We start from the raw sequence: 13,015 nt of genomic DNA, 5'->3' as shown, positions 1-13,015 counted from the left end.
ATTGTTGGGAAAGATGGTCGATATGGGAGGTTACATGCCAGAACGTTTCAGTTGGATCTCCTGAGCAAGTGGTCCGGATCACATCTGCATATGCACCAGATGATTCGGCTGTCACCTCAGACCAGGATTTCCCTTCTGTGGTGGCAACAGTCCTCCAATCTCCTGGAGGGCAGGAGTTTCGGAATTCAGGATTGGATTTTCCTCATGACTGATGCGAGTCTAAGAGTATGGGGAGCTGTCACCCAAGGGGCGCAGTTTCAGGGCAGGTGGTCAGCCCACAAAAGCCTCCTTCCACTCAACATTCTGGAACTTCGGGCGATCTACAATGCTCTAATTCAAGCCTCTCCTCTGCACAAGTATCTCGCAATCCAGGTGCAGTCGGACAACGCCACTGCAGTGGTGTACATCAATCGGCAAGGAGGGACAAGAAGCAGAGCCTGCATACGAGAGGTGTCTAAGATACTTCTCGGGGCGGAAAGAAGTGCAAGAGCCATGTCAGCAATCTTCATTCCGGCTGTGGACAACTGGGAGGCGGACTTCCTGAGTCATCACTATCTCGACTCTGAAGCAGATCATCGACCGGTGGGGTGGCCCACACATAGACATGATGGCTTCTCATCTCAACAAGAAACTTCCCTGGTATTGCTCGCGGACCAGGGACCCTCAGGCAAGGGCAGTGGACGCGCTGTCGTCGCCTTGGCCGTACCAGCTGATTTACCGGTTTCCTCCAATCCTATTGCTCCCACGTGTGCTAAAGCGAATCAGATATCAAGGTGTCCAGGCAATTCTACTTGCCCCGGATTGGCCTTGGAGGGCGTGGTACGCGGATCTTCTGGACATGTCTGTCCAAGGCGCCTGGCCTCTACCACTAAGAAGAGATCTTCAACAAGGACCATTCGTCTACCTGGACTTACGGAGTCTTCATTTGACGGCATGGAGGTTGAGCGGAACATCCTAGCCCTCAAAGTCCTTTCCAAGAAGGTTATTGCAACTATGGTTCAGGCCAGGAAACCTGTGACATCAAAACATTATCATCATATCTGGAGGCGATATGTCTCTTAGTGCGAGGAACACATGTATCCACCTGCTGAATTTCACTTGGGACGTTTCCTGCAGACTTGTGTGGATAAGGGCTTATGTCTGGGTTCTAATAAGGTCCAGATTTCAGCCCTCTCCATTTTCCAGAAGAAATTGGCAGCATTGCCAGAAGTTCAGACCTTGCAAGGGGTACTCCACATGCATCCACCTTTTGTGGCACCTACGGCACCCTGGGATTTGGATGTGGTGTTGAATTTTCTACAGTCCTCCTGGTTTGAACCTCTGTTGACGATAGAAGACAAGTGTTTCACGTGGAAGATGGTGATGTTACTGGCCCTGGCTTCTGCTCGACGTGTCTCGGAATTGGGGGCCTTATCGTGTAAAAGTCCCTACTTGGTCTTTTATGAGAACAGAGCGGAGCTCCGGACTAGACAGCAGTTCCTGCCGAAGGTTGTCGCCGCGTTCCACCTGAATCAGCCTAATGTGGTCCCGTCCTGTTCTGACGCTTCTGCTCCTCCGGAGACTTTGGATGTTGTGCGTGCATTGAAGATCTATGTCAGACACACAGCTGGGTCAGAAAGATGGATTCTTTGTTCGTGCTCTATGATGCGCAGAAAAATGGTTGTTCTGCTTCAAAGCAGTCTATTGCTCGTTGGATTAGGCTTACTATCCAACAGGCCTATGTGTCGGCAGCCTTACCTGTTCCTAAGTCTCTAAAGGCCCATTCTACAAGATCAGTGGGCTCTTCCTGGGCGACTGCCCGTGGAGTCTCTGCCCTGCAACTATGCCGATCTGCTACCTGGTCAGGGAAGAAAACTTTTGTGAAATTCTACAAATTTGATACCCTGGCAAAGAGGATACCCAGTTTGGGCAGGCAGTGCTGCAGCAGTCTCCGCCCGTTCTGGATGCTTTGGGACGTCCCCATCGTACTAGTTCTCCCCAATATCCCTTATGGATGCTAGAGAAAATAGGATTTTAATACCTACCAGTAAATCCTTTTCTCGTAGTCCACAAGGGATATTGGGCGCCCGCCTCAGTGCGTTGACTTTTCTGCAGGTTCTTGTTCTGTGGTTACCTGTTCGGCTGTTGCTGTTATTGTTACCAGCCGTTGCTGGTTGTTGTATGGTTGTGGTGTGCTGGTGTGTAAATTTCACCACCTTTTGTTATCTTGTTCCTTCTCTCATATATGTCCTTTTACCTTCGGGCACCTTTTTACCTATAACTGCCTGTGGGAGGGAGCATACAGGGGAGGAGCCAGCACACCCAGTTGAAGAAATTGAAAGTGCACTGGCTCCTTTGGACCCCGTCTATACCGCATCGTACTAGTTCTCCCCAATATCCCTTATGGACTACGAGAAAATGATTTACCGGTAGTTATTAAAATCCTATTTTTTTGTCGGGTTAGGGGTTTGCAGTTGAAAGGTTAGGTACTAGGGGGTGGGTTTAGGGTTAAAATTAAAAATAAATACCCACGTGTCAACTTTTTGAGCCTGTCGGCCACACAGACCTAACAGTGCAGCATAGAGTGCAAAAATATTACCGGGATAGACTGCTTGTGGTGATATAGCCTTTACTGGACTTTCTCTCTTGTTTACAAAATATTCCTTCATGTGGCAATTGTAAATATATATTTTATTTTCTTATTCTTTTATTTTTCCTAGAGCTGTACAGTCTTCTGAACTTGTTGGTAGTGTATGGACTAAAGAAGATAAAGAGATTAACTCTCCTAACCTCTTAAAAATGATTAGACACACCACCAACCTCACTTTATGGTTTGAAAAGTAAGTTAATAGCTTCACATTTCACCTGTTCCGCAGTTTAACTACTTATCTGCAGCTTCACGTTTTGGTTATGACCACTTACATAAGTCGAGAACATTAGTAATTGGTATTATATAGGGAATGGTATTTGTCCGTTCTTCATACTCATGTATTGTCTATATGGGCACCTGTTTATGCCACTACATTTTAGTTTTATTCTCAAACTAAACTCCAGTGCTTGTTAAAAAGCAGCACTGTAAATACAGTTGCATTTGTAGCTACTTATTATTCTGAACAATACCTGAAGCAAAGTAATAAGACCTCTAGAACTACTACAGTTTTCCCTTTAAAGCTGAATACGGTTGCTTAACCATTTGCCTGGCTGCGACCATGCCAGGAAGTGCTTTATCTGACCTGGTCGCACAGGATGCGACCAGTCAGATACATACTGTTTGCAGCTTTCAGGGAAGGGACACTTCCCCTCTGTTGCTGCTCTCCGAGAGACCGCAGACAATAGCAGCCGCTGGGGAAGTGCAGATTAGCCCCCCTCCCATACCCCCCTGTCTACCTGATGGCTGCCCCCGGGGTTAAACGGAAAGTTGCAATGTTTGCGATGGTGCCGACCAATGTTTTTTTGTTTTGTTTTTCTGCAGCGGGGTACACTGGGATTCCACAGGGAATGCATCGGGTTGTAGAGTTGGATCTTGATCCGAGGCACCAACAGGCTAAAGCTTTGACTGTTCCCAGGATGCATTGCACCGTCTCCTCTATAACCCCGCATCCAGGCACTGGAGCTCAGTTTGTAAGTTGGTGCCTGCAGTGCAGGTCACTAACAGATGGGGCTGCGCTAGGCAGCCCTGAAAGAGCTTTTTAAGAAGACTTCATGGGCCGCAGCACTTTTTATGTCAGTCTGACATTCAGTGTTGCGGCTCCATCACATCCCCAGCAGCGCTGCATACTCTCGCTGCCGGGTTCCAGGGTACTTGCAGCGAAGGCGCATCAGGAACACCACCGCTGACACTCTCCAGGATCGCGTGGCTGCACGTCAGGGAGGAGGTAATCGCGGTCCCAGGAGACAGACTGTGCTGCTGGCGTGGACACTGTACTGCACAGGGACCCCACTATATCCACCAGGGCAAGGGAGCACAGGTCTGATTTACTAAAATCCGTTTGATATAGGCTCCACAGTACCCGGTGGTGAGTACCAGGATAAGGGGCTGACCTATTGCCCCTCCCCCGGATCTGGGCGCCGTCTACTGCTGGTGTTCCCGCCCTGGAGCTGCATTTCACTCTCCCTCACTCCCTGACACAGATTTTGGCGCCATCTTCATTCTTCAAAGGAAAAGAAGTATTAGAACTCGAGGGCATACATTGAGACTCGAGGGGGGGGGGGGTTCAGGGGAAATTTTAAGGAAAAATTACTTCACAGAAAGGGTAGTGGATAAGTGGAATAGCCTCCCATCAGAGGTGGTAGAGGCTAAGACTGCAGGGCAATTTAAACATGCTTGGGACAGGCATATGAATATCCTTACAAAGAATTAAGGTTAAAAAAGGGTTGAGATTGCCTAAAGGATAAAATAAAAAAGGGGCAGACTAGATGGGCCAAGTGGTTCTTATCTGCCGTCAAATTCTATGTTTCTATGTTACTAGCTGGGCTGATCTCCGGGACTGCTGGGCTCTGTCTCCTCTGTAAAGCCGCCTGTCTCATCAGCGCTGTGCATTTACAGGCACTTAAGTATTCTACATGTCACTTAGGCCGTGTTAGTTAAGAACAAGTGTACTGCTATCTGAATATTTGGTACAAGTTTTCTGTGATATACATCGAGTATCTACTGTGCACTGTTATATCTATACTCACACATATTTATATGTAAATTACTAGTCCAGTGCAGTTTTATTGTTTATATGTAATAACTTCTGCATTGTACATGTGACTGAGTGTGCCTGTAGCTGTTGTGCGGGATTCCATCTCCTTTATCACTATATTCTGTACCCTGAGGGGCTAGGTGCGTCAGGGTCCCATAGATAGATAGATGGATAATCTATCAGGACCCACTTTGGGCAGCGTTCTCAAGTATGCGGAGTACGCTTGTGATACATCTTACATCCCCTATAGGACCTTCAGTGCCATTGACATATTGTCCCTGTAGTTAATCCGCCCTGGTCGCTTACTCTGTCTACCCAATTACAACAATTAAATCAATCCTTGGTTAGACAAAAGTCTACCCCATGCCCCTCTGGGGCCAAGGGGTTATCTAAACTGGCCATTTCTTCCTCACAATCCACAAATATTTCGGATAATTCTTCCGATTAGGATGGGGAATATACTGATCTGTCAGACACTGATACAGTTGCTTCTGATGTGGAATCTACAACCCAGGTTGATGTTCCTGACCTAGTGAAGGCTATTAAGTTAATTCTTCAAATAGATGATGACATTGAGCCTACTACTGCGTCTAAGAAACCTGATAAGTTCAAACGTCAGAAGGTTGGTAAGGTAGTCTTACCACATTCTGACCACTTAATTGACATACGTCAGGAATCCTGGTCGTCGCCAGGAAGAAATTTTCTCTGTCTAAAAAGATACTAGCTCGCTATCCTATCCCTGCGGAGTTAAGTAACAAGTGGGATACTCTACCGCCGGTGGACTCTCATGTCACCCGTCTTGCGGTGTCATCTACTTTGCCTCTCACCTCACTGAAGTAACCGACGGATAAGCGTGTGGAGGGATGCCTGAAGTCTATTTACTCTCTTACTGGTGCGGTACATAGACTCACAATGGCAGCCTCCTGAGCTGCGAAAGGAATTTTATTATGGGTTCAGGCAATTGAGGATGAGCTGCCTCAGGATTTTTCTGACACTGCCAGACAATATCTGTCTTATATTACCACAGCCTCCCATTATATTCAGGAGGCAGCCTCTGATGCAGGTGTAATGGCGGCCAAGGCATCTACTGCGTCTATCCTGGTTCGTCGAATTATGTGGTTGAGGTCCTGAAAGGTGGACCTGGACTCCAAAAAGACCTTGGAGGTGCTCCCTTTTAAGGGAGATATTCTATTTGGGGAGGATCTGAACAAGTTTGAAACTGACTTGGCTGCTGCAAGACTGCGTGTGTCTCCCAAATACTAATCCTTCTGCAAAGGGTCAGGTGTATCTGCGACAGGCTCGTGCTTCCAAATCCACTAAGCCTAAATCTAAACAATCCTGGGCCGCCCGTCAGCCTGCTTCCAAACAAGACAAGCCTGCCGCATGACGGGGCGGGCCTCTCCCTTGGGGACCCCGACTTCTGCAGTTCTCCCAGGCCTGGTAAAAGACCACTTCGGACGCCTGGGTGCGAGAAGTTGTCTCTCACGGGTACGCAATCTCTTTCAAGAGACTTCCCCCTCGCCAGTTTTGCACAACGGTTATTCCTGCAGATCAGTTAAAAGCGCAAGCTCTACACTTGGTTGTACAATCCCTCCTGGATACAGGAGTGGTAGTGCCGGTACCTCTATCTCAGAGAGGCACGGGATACTATTCGACCCTGTTTCTAGTTCCGAAGCCAAATGGGTCCTTCCGGCCTTTACTCAACTCATTGAACAAGTTTGTGAGAGTATCCAAATTCCGTATGGAAACTCTGCATTCTATAGTGCTGGCCATGGAAGCCGAAGACTATATGGTATCCCTGGACATACAGGATGCTTACCTGCACGTATCAATTCCAGGCACTGCCTTTTGGATTGGCCAAGGCCCCTCGAATCTTCACCAAGGTCATGCCCATGATGACGGCTCTTCTCCGCCGTCAGGGAATCCGGACGAATTGCTGATCCTGGCGAACTCCCATGAGGTTCTCTTCGGTCATCTAGAACTGACGGTCCAATTCCTACAAGCCCATGGGTGGCCCATCAACTGGAAAAAGTCCTCGCTGGTCCCTGCTTGGAGCATGGTGCACCTGGGAGCACTACTGGACACACACAACCAACGATTGTTTCTGTCTCCAGAGAAAGTCCCAAAACTTCAGGACAGGGTCAGATATTTCCTCGATCGCCCAAGAGTGTCGATAAACTCGGCAATGCAAGTACTAGGCCTCATGGTGTCGGCTTTCGACATGGTAGAGTACGCTCAATTTCATTCCCACCCTCTGCAGAGATTAATCCTTTCCAAGTGGGACGGCCTGCCTCATCAGATTAGGTCTCAAATGATCTTCTTGACTCCGGAGGGTCGTCTGTCACTGAGCTGGTGGCTACAGGACCAACAGTTGAGCAGGGGCCATCCCTTCTGGATCTCCAACTGGGTCCTCTGACAACGGATGCCAGTGTGCGGGGTTGGGGCACTGTGTTGGAGCAATACTCTCTCCAGGGTCGATGGACCAGGGAGGAGTCTTTCCTACCGATAAACATTCTGGAATTGCAGGCAGTGTTCAATGTGTTAACACTGGCCCTGCCCCTAGTATAGAACATGCCACCTGTTCAAGTACAATCTGACAACGCCACCACGGTGGCATACATAAATCATCACTTGAAACCGCATGGCAATGCTGGAAGTATCAAAAATCCTCAGTTGGGCGGAACGCCATCTGCCAGCAATATCGGCAGTGTTCATCCCCGGAGTCCTCAACTGGGAAGCGGATTTCCTCAGTCATTTGGACGTTCACGCTGGAGAGTGGAGTCATGGCGTTAAGCCGACGTTTAGGCAGCGCGGTCCGGCCAATGCAGGCGTGGCTGGACCATTGACGTCTCACGCAGACGCGGCCAGTGGCAGCGGCGATCAACTCCCGGCCAGCCGCAGGAGCTGCACCGGGAGTTACTCCACAAATACAAAAGCTTTTGTATTTGTGCCCGGGGGGGGGGGGGGGGGGTGCAGGGGCAGGACTGAATGCGGGGCGGACTAACCCTGTGCTGGGAGTCCCCCCGAATGTCAGTGAAGATGATCGTAGCTGTGCTAAATTTAGCACAGCTACGATCAACTCGGAATGACCCCCTATGTCCCTCCTGTGGCTCCATGGGATCTGTGTTGTTTAAAATGCCCTACAAGAGTCTCTATTTGAACCTCTTGAGTCTGTGGACCTTAAATGCCTTACGCTTAAGGTCTTGTTTTTACTGGCTATTGCCTCTGCTAAGAGGGTGTCGGACTTAGGCGCTTTGTCCTTTCGTCCACCCTTTCTGATTTTTCACCGTGACTGGTCAGTTCTTCTAACTCGCCCTGGTTATCTACCTAAGGTGGTATCATCTTTTCATCTTAACCAAGAGATTGTGGTTCCCGCCTTTATCTCTTCTGGTTTGTCCTCCAAATAGCAGTCTTTGGATGTGGTACGTATTTATGTAGAGAGGACTGCCTCCCTCAGGAGGTCAAATACCCTTTTTGTACTTTTTGGTTTTCACAAATGTGGCTGGCCTGTGAATAAAGAAACCTTAACCAGATGGATTAGAATGGTGATTGCACAAACCTATGCACAGGCTGGCCTTCTAGCTCCTGCTGTTATTAAAGCCCAGTCTACTCTGTTTGTTGGACCTTCTTGGGCGACCCGCCCCGGAGCGTCCACTGAACAATTGCGCAAGATGGCTACGTGGTCCTCAGTGAACACGTTCATCAGGTTCTATGCCTTAGATACTTCCGCTCCTCAGAATGCTTCCTCCCATGAGGAACCGCTTTAGGACATCCCCGATTTATTCCCTGTGAAATTCCAGTGTACCCCGCTGCAGAAAAGGAGATTTATGGTAGACTTACCATGGTTAAATCTCTTTCTGCGAGGTACACTGGATTCCACAGGGCGCCCACCCTGACGCACTTAGCTTCTTTGAGATTGTATGGCATTAGCCGCTAGTCCCTTCTCCTGTCGTGAGAATGTGCTTCTATGTGATTGACATCTTCCGTCTTTTACCTGCTACTGCATTGGACTGGTTAACAAAACTGAGCTCTAGTGCCTGGAGGTGGGGTTATAGAGGAGGCTGTGCAATGCATCCTGGGAACAGTCAAAGCTTTAGCCTGTTGGTGCCTCGGATCAAGATCCATCTGTACACACGATGTATTCCCTGTGGAATCCAGTGTACCTCGCAGAAAAAGATTTAACCATGTTAAGTTTACCATAAATCGCATTTTTTACTAGTATCATTTTGGATAACATTAAATACATGTTCTTCACCTAATTCACTTATTAAAAAAGAAAAGACAATATCTGAGCATTTTTTGGGAAAGAAATTGTCCGTTAAATTCATCAAAGACTTCAGCTCCAAGTAGAAGAGGCTTATCACGAAATATGAAAAATTCCAACATTGTTTGAGCGTGACTGAGAAAGTGATACCTTTTGCTTTCTAATGGTTCAGTGTACACAAATCATGCTCAAAATTATTACAAATATTGTGTAAAATTATTAGGGTATGTGTATAAGGTGCATCTGAAGCATAAATGCATGTTACGTTTAGACTTGGGTCCCATCCCCAAGATAGCTTATGGTATGAAAATATTCCAAAGTACGTAAAAATCTGTAAACCAAAATGTTTCTGTATTTTGGAGTATTTGCGGACCATAATTAGATATCTTGGGTATGGGACCCAAGTCTAAACACAAGATACACCTTATACACACAGTCTGATAATTTTGGATATGGTAGTCAAAACCTGTTCTCCGTACACTAACTCAGCCTTTAAGATGTAATCAGGTGCATAAGTCCAGTATAAACATAAGCAGAGAATATGATAACACTAATAATGAAATATTGTAACATCGATTAGCGTGCATACAGAGTAGGCGATATCACGTACAATCCTGCTACTGCAGGTCCGGTATCGGCCGCTTCAGAATGATATCTTCAGACGATATATTGCACAATGCGCACTCCCGCGAGTCGTCTGCAACATCACCCGTCGGACCTACATTGCATCGTTTACAATGTCATCCTAGTGTGTGCGCACACACTGTGTGCAATTGCCAGACGGAGGGCCCAACTGCCCATCTGGCAAATGCCACAAGGTGGCCAATGGTCTGATGGGCTGGGCCAGCTACACAGCGATAGGCTGTCTGAGCAGCACAGTCTCCCAGCATGCTGCCCGGTACATGAAGACGGGGGTTGGCCAAGCACACAACCTCCCAGAGCTCTGCTCTGCCGACAAGCATACAGAAATATGGGGGGAGGGTGCCTTGATGCCATGCCCCCATGAGCTGCGACCACGCACTCGTACAAATGTCAGGGCTGTAATACAACCCCATTCCGTCTATGGCCAGATGGATATGCAACAGTCAGTGTTAATGTATTCTAATGGTGTGTACACACGGTGAGATATTTTCTTACGATTTTGACTCTGTAGTCAAAATCGTAAGAAAAGTTAGTGCAGATCGCAAGGTGAAAGTCACCTTGCGAACCCGATTCGATGCCGATGCGCGGTCCCGTGCCGTCGTCATCGCAAGATTAGATAGACTGTGCAGGCAAGTCAATTTTGACTATCTCTATAGAAGAGATATTCAAAATTGACACTTAGCCAAAATCGCAGATGGGGGTCATTCCGAGATGATCGTAGCTGTGCTCTCCCCGCTCAGCGATCGCCTCTCCCTGTCAATCAGGCAGAGGAGATCGTATCGGCCCGACGGCCTTCGGCCGTCTGGCATGCACCAGCACACTGTGGCGCCAGCGCATGCGTAGTTCTGACCCGAACGCACCACTGCGAAAAACTGCAGCATGCGATTGGGTCAGAATGACCCCCATAGTCACTATCGCAAGCACATAATGAGTGTGCTTACGATACTGATTATGTGCCGACCTAGCCGCTGTCACATAGTGAGAATCGGGCATAGCCCAAATCGGTTCCGGTATGAAAGATAGTGTCTAGTTAGACAGTCAATAGATAGACACCATATGTTAGATGGACATTAGGTCGACAGGGTCAAAAGGTCGACAGGGTCAAAAGGTTGACAGGTCAAAAGGTCGACATGAAAAAGGTAGACCCCATGTTTTTTGCATTTTTGTGGTTTGTGTGGATAGTTTTGTCATCTGGGACCCACAATTGTAGAAAGGCATACCCTCGCGGGGCTCGCCACACTTCGGGCACGGTGGCTCGCTGCGCTCGCCACAAGGTTTATAACCAACTCTATGCCGACATGGATAGAGAAAGTATGAAATAATCCAAAAACATGTTACATTAAAAAAACAAAATATTTGTCTATCTTTTTTATGTCGACCATTTTCATGTCGACCTTTTGACCATGTTGACCTTTTTGACCCGTCGACCTTTTGACTTGTTGACCTTTTCTATGTCGACCATTTGACCCTGTCGACCTAATGTCTGTCTAATATATGGTGTCTATCTATTGACTGTCTAACTAGACACTGTCTATCTATCAAACGGATAGGGCCCAAATCTCACCGTGTGTATGGGCCATTAGAGTATATACTAGCACTGGCAGCTATATTCTAAAATTCTATAAGGCATTTTCCATTTGCCTTAGTATTATTGTGATTAAGCGCAAGCAACTATATGTTCTAAAAGAAAACATATCATTTAACATTTAATATAAATGTGCATGATGTTATCATTTAAAACAACTTGTCAATACATGTTTTTTATCATCAGTTAGTGGAGGGCACATTTTTTGTATTGCTCCCGTTATGGATAGATGATCCTTGTCATGCAGAATTCAAATGTTCAAGTTTTGATTTAAATGAGTTAAATTTAGTTTATGGGGTATATGCAACTGCGGTCGAATTGCCGCAAATGTCGAAAAACGGGGCATTTTCGACACAAAAAAAAGATTCGACAATGCAATACAGTACTTTTCGACAAAAAAAACTGACTTTTCAGATTCGACTTTTTGAAATTCGACAGTCTGCAATGGTAAAAATGTGACAAAAGTATATTCAATTGAAGAATGTCGATTCGACAACAGTGCTTTTCGACAATAATTTTGTCAATTTCATTCCGCCTCACTTTGCTTGCGGAATCTAATAAAACATTTTAAAAACATGTTTTTTTTGTGTTTTTTTTTATTGCTAATAGCATATCTATTTATATTAGAAGGGATTAGGTACTATGGTTTGTCTATTAGGAGACACAACTATTATTTATATATTTTTTAAAATAATATTTATTTTTTTAACTGACTAAAATAGAGAGAGCATGGTTTTCAGTGGGAATGGGTTAAAATCAAGAAAGAAAAAATGCGTGGGGTCCCCCCTCCTAAGCATAACCAGCCTCGGGCTCTTTGAGCTGGTCCTGGTTGTAAAAATACGGGGGGGGGGAAATTGACTGAGGATCCCCCGTATTTTTAGAACCAGCACCGAGCTCTGCGTCCGGTCCTGGTGCAAAAAATACGGGGGACAAAAAGCGTAGGGGTCCCCCGTATTTTTAACACCAGCACCGGGCTCCACTAGCTGCAGAGATAATGCCACAGCCGGGGGACACTTTTATACCGGTCCCTGCGGCCGTGGCATTAAATCCCCAACTAGTCACCCCTAACCGGGGTACCCTGGAGGAGTGGGGACCCCTTAAATCAAGGGGTCCCCCCCCCCTCCAGACACCCAAGGGCCAGGGGTGAAGCCCGACGTGGCGCTCCCTGATTGGCTGAAGGGACCCTCTGTGACAGAAGTCACGGGGGGTCTCAGCATTCGGGGAAAGGGGTCCCATGTGTAAACATGGGACCCCTTTCAGTGCGTGGATCGGGTATGCGGTTTGTTTTTTTGCCAAGTACGTGGATTACAAAAAAAGAACAGGACACAACTGGATTTAGGTGAGTATAATTTTATTTTCAGGTACCCCGGATTCTACTTGGAGACGTGGACAGAGTCGGCGTGTGAACATAGGTAAGTATGTGTGTGTCGGCATGTATATAATAAAGTTTTACTTTCACGGTGTGCGTGTCCTGTTTTTATTTGGGTATTTTTTTTTTTGCAGGAGAACTACAGGTACCAGCGGGCCCGTCTAACCCCCGCATGCTGGTACATGTGGTTCTCCAAGTACCAGCTTGCGGGGGAGGCTTGCTGGGACTTGTAGTTCTTCTGCAAAAAACAATATTCTTTGATTTGTCACAAGGCATCAGCCCCCCATCCGCAGCCCTTGGATGGGGGGGGACAGCCTCGGGCTTCACCCCTGACCCTTGGGTGGCTGGAGGGGGGGATCCCTTGATTTAAGGGGTCCCCACTCCTCCAGGGTACCCCGGCCAGGGGTGACTAGTTGGGGATTTAATGCCACGGCCGCAGGGACCGGTATAAAGTGTCCCCCGGCTGTGGCATTATCTCTCCAGCTAGTGGA

General features: G+C 47.2%; 1 protein-coding gene across 1 annotated transcript in view; it reads left to right on the top strand.

Moving 5' to 3' along the window:
• The window catches only part of SOS1 (SOS Ras/Rac guanine nucleotide exchange factor 1), a 487,602-nt gene that overhangs the window by 409,093 nt on the left and 65,494 nt on the right, over window positions 1–13,015 (top strand). Inside the window, exon 15 of the mRNA XM_063918018.1 lies at window positions 2,700–2,819. Within this exon, the coding sequence (XP_063774088.1) occupies window positions 2,700–2,819 (120 nt within the window). The remainder of the gene's footprint in view (window positions 1–2,699; window positions 2,820–13,015) is intronic.

The sequence above is a fragment of the Pseudophryne corroboree genome, chromosome 4, assembly GCF_028390025.1.
Source record: "Pseudophryne corroboree isolate aPseCor3 chromosome 4, aPseCor3.hap2, whole genome shotgun sequence".
Taxonomy (NCBI): domain Eukaryota; kingdom Metazoa; phylum Chordata; class Amphibia; order Anura; family Myobatrachidae; genus Pseudophryne; species Pseudophryne corroboree.
Note: the sequence above shows the minus strand (reverse complement) of the source record. Positions and strands in the feature narration are given on the sequence as shown.